This window comes from Myodes glareolus, chromosome 12 (assembly GCF_982192425.1).
Source record: "Myodes glareolus chromosome 12, mMyoGla1.1, whole genome shotgun sequence".
Lineage (NCBI taxonomy): Eukaryota > Metazoa > Chordata > Mammalia > Rodentia > Cricetidae > Myodes > Myodes glareolus.
The window spans coordinates 12,337,541-12,352,712 of NC_142037.1; the positions used below are offsets into that span (position 1 = coordinate 12,337,541).

The 15,172-nt window shown below is 45.5% G+C and overlaps 1 protein-coding gene across 1 annotated transcript in view; it reads left to right on the top strand.

The window, feature by feature from the left end:
• The window catches only part of Atg14 (autophagy related 14), a 36,730-nt gene that overhangs the window by 18,558 nt on the left and 3,000 nt on the right, over window positions 1-15,172 (top strand). The window contains exons 3-9 of the mRNA XM_087911981.1: window positions 282-324; window positions 3,301-3,382; window positions 7,532-7,769; window positions 9,551-9,780; window positions 11,887-12,008; window positions 13,153-13,239; window positions 13,316-13,401. Of these exons, the coding sequence (XP_087768107.1) occupies window positions 282-324; window positions 3,301-3,382; window positions 7,532-7,769; window positions 9,551-9,780; window positions 11,887-12,008; window positions 13,153-13,239; window positions 13,316-13,401 (888 nt within the window). The remainder of the gene's footprint in view (window positions 1-281; window positions 325-3,300; window positions 3,383-7,531; window positions 7,770-9,550; window positions 9,781-11,886; window positions 12,009-13,152; window positions 13,240-13,315; window positions 13,402-15,172) is intronic.

Below are 15,172 nucleotides of genomic sequence, written 5' to 3' on the forward strand. Positions count from 1 at the left end.
GGGAAAGGAAGGGCTGGAGAGATGGCTCAACTTTTGGGAGCACAGGCTGTTCTTCCAGAGGCCTGATTTCATTCCCAGCACACGTTGTGGCAGCTCACAACTATCTGTAACTCTAGTTTTAGGGGATTGAGCTGATGTCCTCTTCTGGCTTCCTCAGGTACCAGGCATACACATGTAGGCAAAACACCCACAGACAAAATAATTTTTTAAACATTGATTTATATCTTCTGAGCCTTATAAGATTTTTATTAAGAGCTTCAATCTGTCTTTTTCCCATACAGAGTACTGAAAGCTATGGAAGGTAAACAGCTAACAGATCAGTTGGTAAGTTCCCAGAAGTATTTAAGCTAATATTTTTCATACATGAGGCTATATGTTTTTAAGTTGATAGAACTTAAAGGAATAATTCTTTAACTCAGTTTTTCACCACATTTGGCTGTCTGGTGTTTAAATAGTGTGGCCTTCTAAACTGTTACATGGAGATATTCCAAATGGGATAGATAGGCTTGTTATATAAGGATGATTATATAGGACTGCTCTTTGCATAGTAATACAGAATCAGGTAGATAATCTGTCTTAAAAAAATTACAATAAACACATGTACAGGTAAGTTAATGATTACATGTAAATTACTAAAGAGTCAGGAAGAGCTGGGCACGGTGATGTGTCCTTGGAGCTGAAGGAGGCTTGGGATGTAAAGTCAGCTGGGCTACGTGAGACACCAGTGTAAGACCAAAAAAAAAAAATAGTAGTTTGGTGTTGGTAGGACCTTTAGAAGCCTCAGAAGAAAGCATTTGGCATAGTAAACTAATTTATAAGTCTTATATACATTAAACAAAACTAACCGCTAAGCTGAGAAAAGGAGTACAAATGTGTAAATTAGGGACTTTGACAGGACTCTGACACCTAACCCTGCTGGCAGCATCCCAGAGACACACTTGACTTGGGGGTAGTCTGTGGTTCTTACAGAGCATGTGTGTGCTCAGCAAGTTCCTCCTAAGAAATGCACACATGCCCAGGGCTGCTTCAGCCATATGAAGAAAAAACCTTATCCCCAGAGGACAGACTCCACACAACAGCCACATCTCTTTCCTGCAGTCTCTAATGATTTTAAAGGAGGTATCTTGTATAATTTTTCATGACATTTATAGAGAATATTTATATAGAATATTTATATAGAAGTGACTTATGCTGTGATTATTATAGTAATTAAGATGTTGAGGAAAATTTTTTAGAAATGCTTATAACATACACACTTATCTGTAGAATCCTCAGCCTGACTTAAGGGGATGTGCATCACAGAGACTAAGGCAGGAGGATCAAGAGTTCAAGGCCAGGCTGGACTATAAAATAGGGGTAGGTGTATTAAGGTTCTATAAAGGAGCAGAAATGATGGAATGAATCTATATGTAGAAGGGGACTTATTAGCGTGATTTATAGGCTGTGGTCCTGGTAATCCAACAGTGGCTGTCTCCCCACGGAAGGTCCAAGAATCCATTAGTTGCTCAGTGCCCGAGGCTGGGTGTGTCAGGGGTCTTCAGTGTATGTTGGAATTCCAGAGAGACGGCTCTAAGGCCCACGAAGGACGGCCTCAGCAGCAGGGCACACGTACTGTAGCGAGAGTGAGGGCAAGAGCCGCAAAAGCATTTTTCCATACCTTCATATAAGCTCCCATGAGGTGTGGTCCATATTCAGGATGGGTCTTCCAACCTCGAATGATCCAGTTAACTAAATATCCTTCACATGTATAGCCAGCTGCTTGGGTTTTTAGTTAATTCCAGGTGGAGTCAAGTTGATCATCAAGAATAGCCATCATAAGTCTTGTCATCTGGATACACGATCATATCAGTTTATGTCATAGTAATTTCCAAATGGAAACGATAACCAGGTCATGATTATACCTAACATGATATAAATACCCCACATACAACCACAAACATTATGCATATTTTAGAAGTGGCAGTGTTGCTTGAGGGACATTTTTAGTATTTCATAATGTAAATATGATAAGCATTGGTATATCTCAATTGATGTTACATTACATGATAGAGAAACCAAGGAAAGAAAATGCCTATACAAGCACATTCTTGACAAAATACAACAGAAACACTCATGTCCGTTATAACTTATATTATTGCAGTTAGTCACGTGGCCTTAGCTGGTATTTATGACTGCCTTCCTGTACTGCCCGTTCTGTATTTCTTCCGCCCTCAACAAGCTCCTGAGGAGGTCTTAGAGTTACCCACATCTTCATTCCTGATAGTCTGTGACCTCTGTTACTTTACCTGCATTGAATTGTAGTTTTCCATTGACTTTAATCACAGGATACAATAGTACCAAGATAGACCTAAAGGATCCCCTGCTTTCCATCCTAAAGGATCTGCTGAGAAGTAATACCGATTTCCTTTGGTAATCTGGATCAATCAGCCCTCCTAACACTGTTATTCCTTTCTTAACCTGATGGCTCAAGGACACCAGAAACCCAAAGTGGCCAGGAGCAAGTTTGAGCTTCCAGTTCAGTGGAATGTTTGTGTCTCTTGGCAGGAGCACTCTCCTGTCTGGAACCAAAACTGCTAGGCCAGTAGAACTTAAGTTCATGGAAACAGGAAGCAAAAACTTGGTCACTAGGAGCGAGATTGGAACCAATCTTTCCCTCTTGATTCATGAAGTCATGAAGTCATCCTGACTATGGGAGAAACTGTCCGTTCCTGCTGATGTAAAGAGACAGCTTCTGTTCACGTGATTTTCCAAGTCGTCTCAGAAAACTGTATTTGCATTGTGCTTCAGTCGCCAGCACAGAGTGGAACTCAGTCTGTTTCTGATGACACAAATTCTCTGAATCACTGATTGTGTGGTAGCCTTTAGTCATGACATGTGGATAGTAGAGAAAGTGAATCTTTATTCCATGTATTTTGATGGGTATGAAACAGGGCCTTATGTAGCTCAGGGTCTCTGCCTTCCAAGCACTAGGTTTCTACTTGTATACCAGCATGCCAGCTTAGGCAGGCTAGTAGGTAGCTGTGTACTTGGTAGGGAAAGTTTAGAAGCATTTTCCTCTGCTCTGACCCATGGGAAGGAACTGATTGCATTTCTTTCTTGTTCATTTCCCAGCAGCTACTGTATTGAGCCAGGAAAGTGCTTTCCCTTGTAATTCACCTCAGGTGCAAACAGTTCTGACAAATGCAGTTGTGACAACTTTTCCCTCAGCGTCTCCTACAGTAGACCTGAGAATAAGCAGTAATTCCAAGTAGATAATCCGTGAGACTAACGTTTGTGACATTTGTTGCATACTTTTTTAAGAGATGGAAAATAATGTCGTGCAAGATGAGGATCGAGCAGCTGAAACAAACAATATGTAAAGGAAATGAAGAAATGAAGAAAAGTAAGTGATTTGCCCTCCCTGCTGCCCCAGTGAGAGGCCTGAGTGAACTGCATGGGTTATGAGCTAGAGGGATAATGAGAGGCAGGGTTGGGACAGGAAGTGATCTGTTTTCTTATTGCCTTGGCAAAAAGCACCTTCTTTTAAGAAGGAAGGGTTATCTGGCTCACAGTTGGAGACTATGGTCCATCCTGCCAGGGAAGTCATGGCTGCAGGGCCTGAGGCAGTGGGCGCGTGCGTCCAGGCGGGAAGAAGAGAGGTGAGCGCGGACACTTAGTGTGCTTTCTCTGAGTGTGCTGCGCCCACTGTCAGTCTAGAGACTCCATGACAGGCACGCCCAGGGTTTGTCTCTTGCTATACCTGGTCCTGTGAACTTGACAATATTGACCATCACAGACTATCAGTGACTTTGAAGAGTTTACTGTGGGTTGAAAATATCAAATCCCTAATTTGAAATGCCTTTAAACTACAAGTATTTTGTATTTCAGATTTGAAGTGTGTGTGTGTGTGTGTGTGTAAAGTGGAGATATCATGGTGGGACCCTCTAAACATGAAATTTATTTGTGTTTTATATGTACCTTATACATGTATCCTGGAGGTAATTTCATACAGTATTTTTAGTGTGCCTGCATTTTGACTTTGATAACAAGTCAAGTGTAGAATTAAAATTGTAGCATCATGTCAGCACTCAAAATGCTCTGGATTTTAAGACTGGGTGTAGTGACACACATTTAATCCCAGCACTGTGGTAGAGGCAGATGGATCTCTTGGAGTTTGGGGCCAGCCTGGTTTACACATCAAGTTCTAAGACAGCCAGGGCTACACAGTGAGACCCCATCTTAAAAAGAAAACAAAGTTGTGGTTTTAGAACATTTCATTCTTGAGATTCGCTACTTTACTGAGAAAGGACGTTGCTCTATAGCGTGGGTTGACCTGAAATTCACTAGCCTCCTCTTCTCATCCCCTGTGCAGGGCACTGCCCCATAGTTCAGCTGGTTCCGGGGAAGCAGGACCTCTGCTTGCTTTCTTTCCTCGGTGATGTTTGCAATGGAGGTTTTTGCAGACGTCTTCAATAACTTACTGTCTCGGTCTAAAAAGGAAAAGACGGGAATGTCGTTCACCTCGGTGCTTTACCTGCCTTCAGCTCTTGTCTTGATCGTGCGCACCATAGAAACTAGACACTGGGGCGCACATTTGCTGTTTGGCAGCAGTGGACAGAAAGGGCAGAGTCTGGCGTGGGACTTGGAGTGTTCATTTCTCATGCAGAAGTGTGAGACCATGGCTTTTGCCCCTTAGTGAATTAATGTTTATAATGTACTGCGTACACATTATAGATAAGTGCTTTAGATATTATCATAGGTGACTTAAATTTTATCTCGTCTAAGAAATTTTATATCCTTAAAAACTTTTTTTGTTGGGCTGGAGAGATGGCTCAGTGGTTAAGAGCATTGCCTGCTCTTCCAAAGGTCCTGAGTTCAATTCCCGGCAACCACACAGCGGCTCACAACCATCTGTAATGAGGTTTGGTGCCCTCTTCTGGCCTGCAGACATACACACAGACAGAATATTGTATACATAATAAATAAATATTTTTTTAAAAAAACCCTTTATTGTTGCTGTGATAAACATCACCAAGGTAGCTTATGAAGGAACACATCTAATTGGGCTTATGATTCCATGGGGTTAACATCTGTGATGATGGAGCAGAGGTGTGGTAGCAGGAGCTGCCTTTCAAACCTCAAGCAGGAAGCTTCAGGGGGAATGGCAGGAAAAATTTTAAACCTCAAAGCCAAGCCCCGAACCACACCCCCTAAATTCTTCCTAAACATTTCTACTAGCTAGAGACCAAATTTTCAAGCGTAATGAGTATATGGGGCCTTTCTCATCAAAGCCACCATAACTGCTCTATAAAGTTTAGAGTCCCCATCATGTCTGTGAATCCCTTTTCACTTATCAGTTACTGTATAGTGGTGTGTGATGGTATCAGAGCTTCCTTGGAAGGTCATTACTCTTATGAGGTGCTTGATGGTACTGGGTGGGCTGGACAGCTAGAGCAGCAAGGCAGCCTGATACAGAGATGTGGATCTTCAGGGAGAAGGGGCCCCCCTCGACTTTTGCTGGTATTCTCCAGGTCTTGGGGTTCAGCGGCAGCACCATGGCTTGCCATCCCCAGCCAACCTCTTGTGATGCTCAGGCGTGTGTCCCAGCCTCCCGATTCTGCACAGTATGCTGAACATGTCCATGCATAAGCTTTTCATGAACCCCTTCTGATAGCTGTCTAAACTTTAAAACAAGTACTGCAGCGCACTGTGGGAGTGACCTCATGACCGTTTGGGAATACAGTGGCCGAGAAGTCCAGGGTCCACCTAGGCGTACAGCCACTTCATATTTATTGCGCTGTTGTGAAAAGTGTTTGTATACACTTAGTGCAGATTTCCATGCTGCTGTCAGCTCCAGTCCGCGGGCCTCACTTTGGGCTGCTGTAGATGACTCAGATGACCACCGGAGTTGAAAACTATTGCTTACTAGAAGGTGGCCACAGCCTTGGTGCCTGCCCCTAGAGCCTCACACTGTGTTGCGGGCTGTTTTAAAGGAGTTCGCAGATTCTAGAAGTATTGAGAAGCCTAAGCTCACAGATGGAGATGTTGCTACCCAGTATTCTTTTCTTTATGCTGTCTTGTTGACATACACCCCGTATGTCCAGGGAAGGGCACAGACTGGCAGCTGTAGAGCCTGGAAGGGTCACAGTGCAGTATGATGCAATCACACTGACCCGCATGGGCAGGAGAGCTGGCTGGCAATGTACACTTGAAGATGGGCTTGATCTGGCTGCAGACTTATTAGAAATAGCATTCAGTGCTTTGCTTTATGTGAGACACGGGGGGTGGGGGGATGAGGGAGCCCTGAGTTCCATCAGCACTGGCTGCAGTGGGATGCCTGAACATCCTGTCACCTGTGCTGGGGGAAGGTACTCATCAGGACCGTAGCTAGACAGGTTCTCGTGAGTACTTAAGGGGCAGTAGAAATCACGGACATAGGGAGTGAAAATTAAGTCAAAGCTTATATGGGGCTAAGTCCCAGAATGTTTTGCCAAGACATCTACGTGGAGCTGGCTTGGGAAGAGGTGTTTCTGAGAGGAGATGGAAGACTAAGAAAGTTCATGCCTGTGCTAAACCACGAGCTTAGTCCTGAGAGGAGCGGCTGGTGTCCACAGGTGCTCATCGGGTGCCGGTTACAGCCTGGTCAGGAGGCAGCAAGGCTTCAGTGGGCCCTGGTGTGAAGAACTAAGAGCTGTATGCTTTAGAAGGCAAACACAGGGTCCAGACTGTGAGTACTAATGGCAGAGCCTTGCTAAGGAAGGGAACAACGGGGACAGTGGGAACCTAGTAAATAACAGCAGTGCAAACAAGGCCCAGTCCCAGCAGATAGGATTTGAATGACAGTGCGGGGTGAGCCTTGCAGGGCGGAAATTCCTTCAGTATTAGAGCTCCATCTGAGAAGATGCAGGGTGGAGGCACTGAACATGGGGCAGAAGGGAACTGGCTATGCCAGTTTGGAAGTTAAAAAGTTTGGTTTGTGTTCGAGAACTGTCAGTCATTTGGCTGTAGTTGATAAAGACTGTGCAAGGCCATGCATGGTGACACTTCCTGTAATCTTGGCATTCAGCAGGCTGAGGCAAGAGGAGCACATGCGCACACGCACCCAGGAAGAGGGAGGGACAAATAGGTTAGAGCTGAGCCACCCTGGAGACGGGCAGCATTTCAGTGAGAGTTAACTAGAAACCGCAGTGAGAGCAGAAAGAAAGGCATCAGTAGGTTGTAGACTAGCTGATGGAACCAAGGCGGTGCACAGGCGAGACGGAGTGCTTCACATGTGTTCAGAGGTGGTGCTCCTGGAAGGCCCTGAGCTTGGTTTTGAACTTGAGAATGTGGTTCCTAGATGTCTGTCTTAGAGTGCAGTTTGGTTTTGTGACTCAGCTGAAGCTTGAGTATAATGATCCTAGCAAGCCCCAGACTCCATAGCTCACAGGCTCTCTCCAGGAAACACCTAGTGAAAAGTATTCTTGGGCTTTACCCTGAGTGTACAGTGGGGAAGGGAAGCAGTGCTGTATGGTGGCCTGCAGGGCTCATGAGGCTTGTGATGTGTTGTTAGATTCCGAAGGCCTTCTCAAAAACAAGGAGAAGAACCAGAAGCTTTACAGCCGAGCCCAGCGGCACCAAGAGAAAAAGGAGAAGATTCAGCGGCACAACCGCAAGCTTGGGGACCTGGTGGAGAAGAAAACCATTGACCTGAAGAGTCACTACGAGCGGCTGGCGCGTTTGCGAAGGTCCCACATCCTAGAGCTCACCTCCGTCATCTTCCCAATGGACGAAGTGAAGACTTCTGTGAGGTACAGTAGTGAGAAGGCTTTGGCATGTGGGACCAGATGCTGAGAACTATGTTTTCCGTATGTCAGCACTTACTGGGCCTTGTTCTAGGGTCCTTGTTTTCCTGGTATGAAATTTGATTCTTATCATCCTCAGCAAACAGTAAGCCAGGGAAGCAGCCAGGACACGGAGTGGGGCAGCCGTGTTGTTACAAAGCATCCGGGTTACATGCTGACTCACTGCTGTCAGGCCGTCACAGTGCCAGCCAGGCCATTTACTAGTTGTGTGTGTGTGTGAGACACAGTCTTGAACCCACAAACCTGATGTCCTTGTCCGTGAAATGACCTTGTATGGAAGAACATACCTCGAGCCTAGACTCAGGTGTGACTTAGCCTTTCCTGGTAGCAGAGTTGATTCTGCACTGCTGAGACAGCACTGTGATTTTAGTGCAGAGGGACTCCTCGCCTCGCCGTTCATCACAGGCATGCCTGGTGCTTTTGACAAAGCTCACCAGGGCCTAGTGCCTGACACCCGTAATCCTAGTGACTCGGGTGAGTGAGGAGGACTGAAAGCTGGGGAACAGCTTAACTGAGATTCTGTCTCAGCTTAAAGAGAGGGCTGGGCTATTGCTCAGCTCTTGGAGTGCATACTCTTCCCTTCCCTCCATGTCTCAGAATTGTGTAGATGAGTATGCACACTCCAGCCCCCTCCTCCATGTCTCAGAATTGTGTAGATGAGTGTGCACACTCCAGCCCCCTCCTCCATGTCTCAGAATTGTGTAGATGAGTGTGCACACTCCAGCCTCCTCCTCCATCTCTCAGTGCCAGAGACCCGTGTGATTCTAGATACTTGAGAAGTTTACATAGGTAGGCTGCACATTAAGGCTAACCTGGGCAACTTAAGGAGACCCCTTTTCAGGGATATAGCTCAGTGGTAGAGCCCTTAGGCAGCTAGCAAGAAGTCCTAGGTTCAATCCCTCAGTCCTGATAGAAAGGCCATATACATAATTCAGATTAAAAAGTTAAGTGTTTTGGAGCAGTGGAGAAAAGTTAAATTACTAAAATTTGCATAAAGACCACTGGTCAGGTCTTAGAGGGAAGCTGGTGGAACAGAAGCCTGTGCCAGCATTCCATCCTGGTTGATCACGGGAACCCGAGCACAAGGCAGATTCTGGGTTTCCATTCTGCACTACAAATGAGGATCTTAACAACTCCAGAGTTGGACCTGGTCTGTAGATGAGTTGATAGCACTTTAGTCTAAATGACCTGATTTCTATACCACAGTGGCTAGGCACACACTGATAACTTTAGGAGTTCAAGACAAGTCTGGGATACAGGAGACCCTGTCTTAAAAAACAAACAAAAGATATCAAACTAATTCCTTCCTTACTGTGTTTTGTTTGTTTTTCAGTATGAGGATTAAATTTAGGCTTCCTAATTTTGATTGTTACATTTTCCAGAATTGGTAACATGGGTAAAATTTTAAAACTTTTGTGATTTTTTTCCAATAAGGATGAAATTTTTTTACAATGAAGACATATGCACATGTAATTATGTGGCACATACTGACTTGGTTAACAAGGCCACGCAGTGATGTGATCTTCATTTGCACGAGGCCCTCTGCTCTTCACAGCGCCACACTTGAGTGTTTACACATTTGTATGGCTGAACAAGACATGAGGAAAAGCTTGCCTTCTGTGTTTTTGCCAGTTCGTAACCTTTTTCTTAACCTGTAGTAGGTGGACACTGTTGCCTTTTAAAGCTCAGGTGGCTTTGGAGGTCCCTGTGATCTTGTTTGTTTGCAGAGACCCTGCAGATGTGTCTTCCGAGAGTGACAGTGCCCTGACATCCAGCATGGTGAGCAAACTTGCTGAGGCCCGGAGGACAACCTACCTCTCTGGAAGATGGGTCTGTGATGACCACAACGGTGATACCAGCATTAGCATCACGGGCCCTTGGATCAGCCTCCCAAACAACGGGGACTACTCTGCCTATTACAATTGGGTAGAAGAGAAGAAAACAACCCAGGGGCCTGGTGAGAAGCAAAACATTGTCTGAAAATGTATTGTATTTTGTGAGGTAAAATCTTCATGACAGTGAACAGGGCTGGGTGACAGCCGGGTTGCACACAGCACAGCAGTCTGCTAGCCTGAGCTCTGTGTAGTTCTGAAAACTGTTTGCTCACCTCAGAAGCCGCGTGCTGTGAGCGTGTTCTCTTTCCGTCTTCAGCTCACACAGCCAGCCTGCTTTCTATCCTACACAACTCGGGAGTGAAATCATGCAGCGTGTGCATTTTTTTTTTTTTTTTTTTTGTCTGCTTTCTTTCATTAGCCTTCTTTTACAAAGTTCCCATCATGGCATATGTTACTAGTATTCCATTGTTTGCGTATACCACATTTTACATCTCCAACACTTGATAGACTGATGATGTTTCACCTTTGGGGTTACTATGACTTAATTCATGGAAAAAGACATCTTTAGACGATTTCTGGTAATGCATGCCTATTACCCTAACATTTGGAAGGCTGAGTTGTGAGGATTGTCCAGAGTTTAAGGCCAGCTTGGTCTATATAGCAGACCTTATTTCTGTAGGTAGGAAGGAAGGGAGGGAAGAAGAAAACTATTTATAGAAGGGTCTCTTTGCTTTTGCATTTTGACTTTGTGTCTAGCGTTGTCCTAGTGGAGCACTAAACGGGAGCTGAAATGCCCTGCAGTTTGGCTCCTGCAGAGAAGAACGGCCCATTTGACAGTTCGGCACATGGTTTTAGTTGGACATTACTGGAGATCTTAGGTGTGTTAAGTTGCTTATTAAAACTAACTTATTAAAACCCACTGGGCTGTGGTGGCGCACACCTTTAATCCCAGTACTCGGGAGGCAGAGACAGGCGGATCTCTGTGAGTTCAAGGCCATCCCGGTCTACTAGAGCTAGTTCCAGGACAGGTTCCAAAGGTACAGAGAAACCTTGTCTCAAAAAAATAAACAAACCAAAATTAGCCATCCCAGGCTGTAAAGAAAGGTGAGGAAACCATACCCTTTGTGGGTGCTGAGATAACAGTCAGCACATTCTGGGGTAGGGCAAAGGTACAAAGGAAGAGACAATCCTTGACTATTCTTAGTCAAGAAAGACCTATATATTTTCTCTCTCTCTCTCTCTCTCTCTCTCTCTCTCTCTCTCTCTCTCGTTCTCTCTCTCTCTCTCTCTCTCTCTCTCTCTCTCTCTCTCTCTCTCACACACACACACACACACAGTGTCTCTGTAGCTTTGGGGCCTGTCCTAGAACTAGCCAGTCTGACCTTGAGCTCACAGGGCTTGCTCTGCCTGCCTCTGCCTACCAAGTGCTGGGATTAAAGGAGTGTGCCACCACTGCCCAGCCAAGAAAGGCCTTTCTTAAAGAATTAGCACACCTTTAATTCCAGCATTCAGGAGGCAGAGCAGGTGCATTTCTGCATTTGAGGCCAGAGTGGGATACCAAGCAAGGTCCAGGACAGCCCACACAGAGAAACCCTTTCTTGAAAAACAACAACAGGAAATTTTGAGGAGGTGACATTTGAGTTGGACTTTGCTGGAGATCAAGCCCAGGGCCTTTGCATGTAAGGCAAGCAAATGTCTGATCATAAGCTATAGCCTAGCCCTTGTCTGTTTTAAACATTTATTTTTAACTATGTGTACCTGTTTGTCTGTGTGAGTGCATGTATACAAGTGTGGAAGCCAGTAGAGGGTTTCGGATCACCTTGGAGTTGGAGTTACGTACAGTTGTGAGCCACTCATCACTGGTGTGGGGAACTGGACTCCAGGCCTCTGGAAGAGCATCAAGCACTCCTAACTGCTGAGCCACCTCTCCAGTCCCATTATCCCTCCCTAGGCCCTGGGGTCTCATGTAGCTCAAGATGGCCTCAGACTTGTGATTTTCCTGCCTCAGCCTCTCACGGTTGACATTAACAGATAGGAGTCACCACAGTGGGCTAATTAGGTCACTGTTAGGTAATATACTGCCAGGTCCAATCAAGGACTGTTTGTGTCTGACCATACAGGAAGAGTGAAACCTAGTATCAGTAACTATGAAACTACAAGTGAAAATCTGGGTTTTTGATATTTGTACTGATGCGGAGGTCCTTTATGTGTTTTGTGTCCGTTCTCAGACATGGAACACAACAACCCTGCCTACACTATCAGTGCCGCGCTGTGCTACGCCACTCAGCTTGTCAACATTGTGTCTCACATACTTGATATCAATCTTCCCAAAAAGCTGTGCAACAGGCAAGTAATTCAAGGGGCAATCCCGTCTTCATCGATTTCTCGTGTTCCTGGCGTGCCCTTACAGAAATAGAAATATTGACTTGACAGAAATAGAAATATTGAGATTGTTTCAGAAGATATCGACAGTCTCATTGTGTTACAGTTGTGCGTGAAATCTGAGGAGTCCACAGAAAATCCATCTGGTTCTTGGGGAAATAACCGAAGGAAGGACCAGGGGGTGCAGGGAGGATGCTGCAGACCTGTGTGCTGGGGCCAAGGGAACGAGACAGGACAGGGGTGGGGAGGGCTCTTTCGTTCTTATGAAACTTGCATGTTTGCATTATTACTATATTTTTTTCAGACAGATTTTCTCAAGCCCTGGCTGTCCTTGAATTCTCTGTAGAGCAGGCTGGCCTCAAATTCACAGAGATCCGCCTGCTCTGCCTCCCAAGTTCTGGGGTCAAAGGAGTGCGCCACCATTGCCCAGCTTTTCTTCTTTTCCTTTTCTTTGAGACTTTGTTTCTGTATGTAACAGCTCTGGGTGTCATGGAACTCAATTGTAGACCAGGCTGGGGTGGCCTGAAGGCTCCTCCTACCTCAGTAGTCTGGTTGCCAGGCTTTTAGGCATGTGTGCTCAAGTAACCTAGCCTCTCCGAGGGGGATCCATGCAGGTGGAGAGCATTGGAAGCAGGAGGCGTATGTGGCTTTTTCTCCTGTTTTTGTTTTTTCATATACTAGGGAATTGAAACCCAGATGAGCAAATGCTCTTCCTCTGAGCTATATCCATAGCTCAAGGCATGAAGAGAACAAGCCATGGATGGGGACGCCAAGGAAGAAAGCTGCAGGCAGAGAAGGCGCAAAGTTCCGGGAGGTGGGAGGAGCAGAGATGAAGAGGAGGACACGTGTGCCCCATGGGACCCCTGTATAAGTTCCCAGCTGCCATTCTGCACAGAGCGGCTGGTGGTTGAGTTTTCCCTAGTCACCCAGGGACACGCATTTGCAGTTTCTGTTGATGACGGGGAACTTATCCCCATAATGGTAGTTCAGTACTTAGGAAGTGTCTGTTCCCGGCAGTTTACTATGGGGGAAGAATGTGCTGTACTGGAAGTTAAGACATACCCTTCAGAAGGAACGTTGTAACAGAAGTCCTACCCTTGTCTTACAGTGAGTTCTGTGGAGAAAACCTCAGCAAACAGAAACTGACGCGCGCGGTGAGAAAGCTGAACGCGAACATCCTTTACCTTTGTTCCTCGCAGGTACGAGCCTGGGCTTTCAGCTCTTTATTAATTTGCTGTGTTTGAAAGTAGTGACCAAGCCTTTGCTTTTTTCTAGCATGTGAATTTAGATCAGTTACAACCACTGCACACACTCAGAAACCTAATGCACCTGGTCAGCCCACACTCCGAGCACCTAGGCAGGTAAGTTGTGTGTGTAGCTTTTCTCTAAGCATTGTTTCTCTGTGGCTGCTTTTAAGTAGAACCAGGACGCACACTGGTGTAGTATCTAGTGTTCCCAAGTCCCAGACCTCTGACCAGGACAAAAGCTGTGCAGTCCTCTGCGGAGGAAGCAGAGAAGTAGTGGTCTTCTACTCGCGTGTTGCAGTCACTTGAGAGAAAGCGCAGTAGTGCCCGTTTAGCATGTGACATGAAATAGAGGAGTCCCAATGCCCACCCTGTGCTTCTCTTGAGCCCCGCTCATTTCCTTTCTGACTGGCCCCAGCCGCTGTGCTGCCTCCTGTCTGCTTTCCTTTGTGCTTGCATATCCTCTGTCTGTGGACTGTTCTCATCACCAAGTCAGTCTGCTCACCGTTTGTTAGAACTATTGGGAGTTCATAGAGTGAGCTCGCTTGAAATTCATCTTCTTAAAACAGAAATCAGCCAGGTGTAGTGGTGCATGTCTTTAATCCCAGCACTTGGGTGGCAGGTGGACCTCAGTGAGTTCGAGGCCAGTCTGGTCTACAAAGCAAGTTCCAGGACAGCCATGACTGTTACACAGAGAAGCCCTGTCTCAAGGAAAAACAACAATAACAACAACAACAAAAGAGGGAGGGAGGGAGGGAGGGAGGGAGGGAGGAAGGAAGGAAGGAAGGAAGGAAGGAAGGAAGGAAGGAAGGAAGGAAAGAAATCAACAACAATGAACACCACGCTGGTCCATGATTTGCTCTAGATAATTTTTCAGTCACTCAACCCCAAAGAGTGGCTCATCTAGATGCGGCTCATCTTTTGTACCCTGGTCTAGGCTCTTGCCAATTGTCCTTGCTCTCATCAGTATGCATATTATTTTGGCTGGCTAAATTGTCAAAACTTGTAATCCAGCCACTCAGAAACTGAGGTAAGAGGACCACAAAATTAAGACCAGCCTAAGCAACTTGGTAAGGTCTTGTCTTAAAGGGGCAGGGGCATGCTAAGTGGTAAAAGTGACTCATATTTTCAGCTCTCCAGTTGGGGAGCATTTGTGGAAAAAAAAAAAGTGAGATTTTATTTGGTACATAGTTCTTGAATGGCTTTTGGAACTGGATAAGGGGTTGCTTGGATGAAGCAAGTCTGACACACTGAAATCCTTTATCATTTTCTCAGCTAAAGATGTGCCCCTTCTTTCCAAAAGGGAGACTGGTGAAAAGTACAGCAAATATTTCAGAGTGGACAAACTGACTCCAAAGTTCACCCAAACCATTGACAGCAAGGGCAGAGTAAGAATAATATGGGCTGGCCCCATTCCAAACAGGGTATATAAAGTTAATTTTTAAAAAGGTGTCCAGGGGAGGGGCAGTGAGATAGCTCAGTAGATAAAGGGGTAAAGGTACTTCATCCGACTTGGATTTCCATGCCCCATGTGGTAGAAGGAGAGAGATGACTTTCACATGCTTGCTATGGCATCCTCTCCCCAGTAATACAAACAAAAAAAAAATAAAGAAGTTTGCTTAATCTCAGTATTAGTGAACTAAGGGAGAATGTGACTTTGAGGCTAGCCTGGCTACATAGTAAGACCTTATCTCAAATACTGCCCCCATTAAGAAAGATGCTGTAAGCATCTAAATAATAGTATGTGTAGTAGTTAGAAAAGAAAGCTTCACCTTGAAGTAGACCGTGCGCCTACAGGACTGTTCCAGCTGCCTACTGAATTGGATAATCATAGTCAATACAGCTGGGCTAGTTGGCATTAAGTGAAGGAAGGGTGGGGTTTTGGATT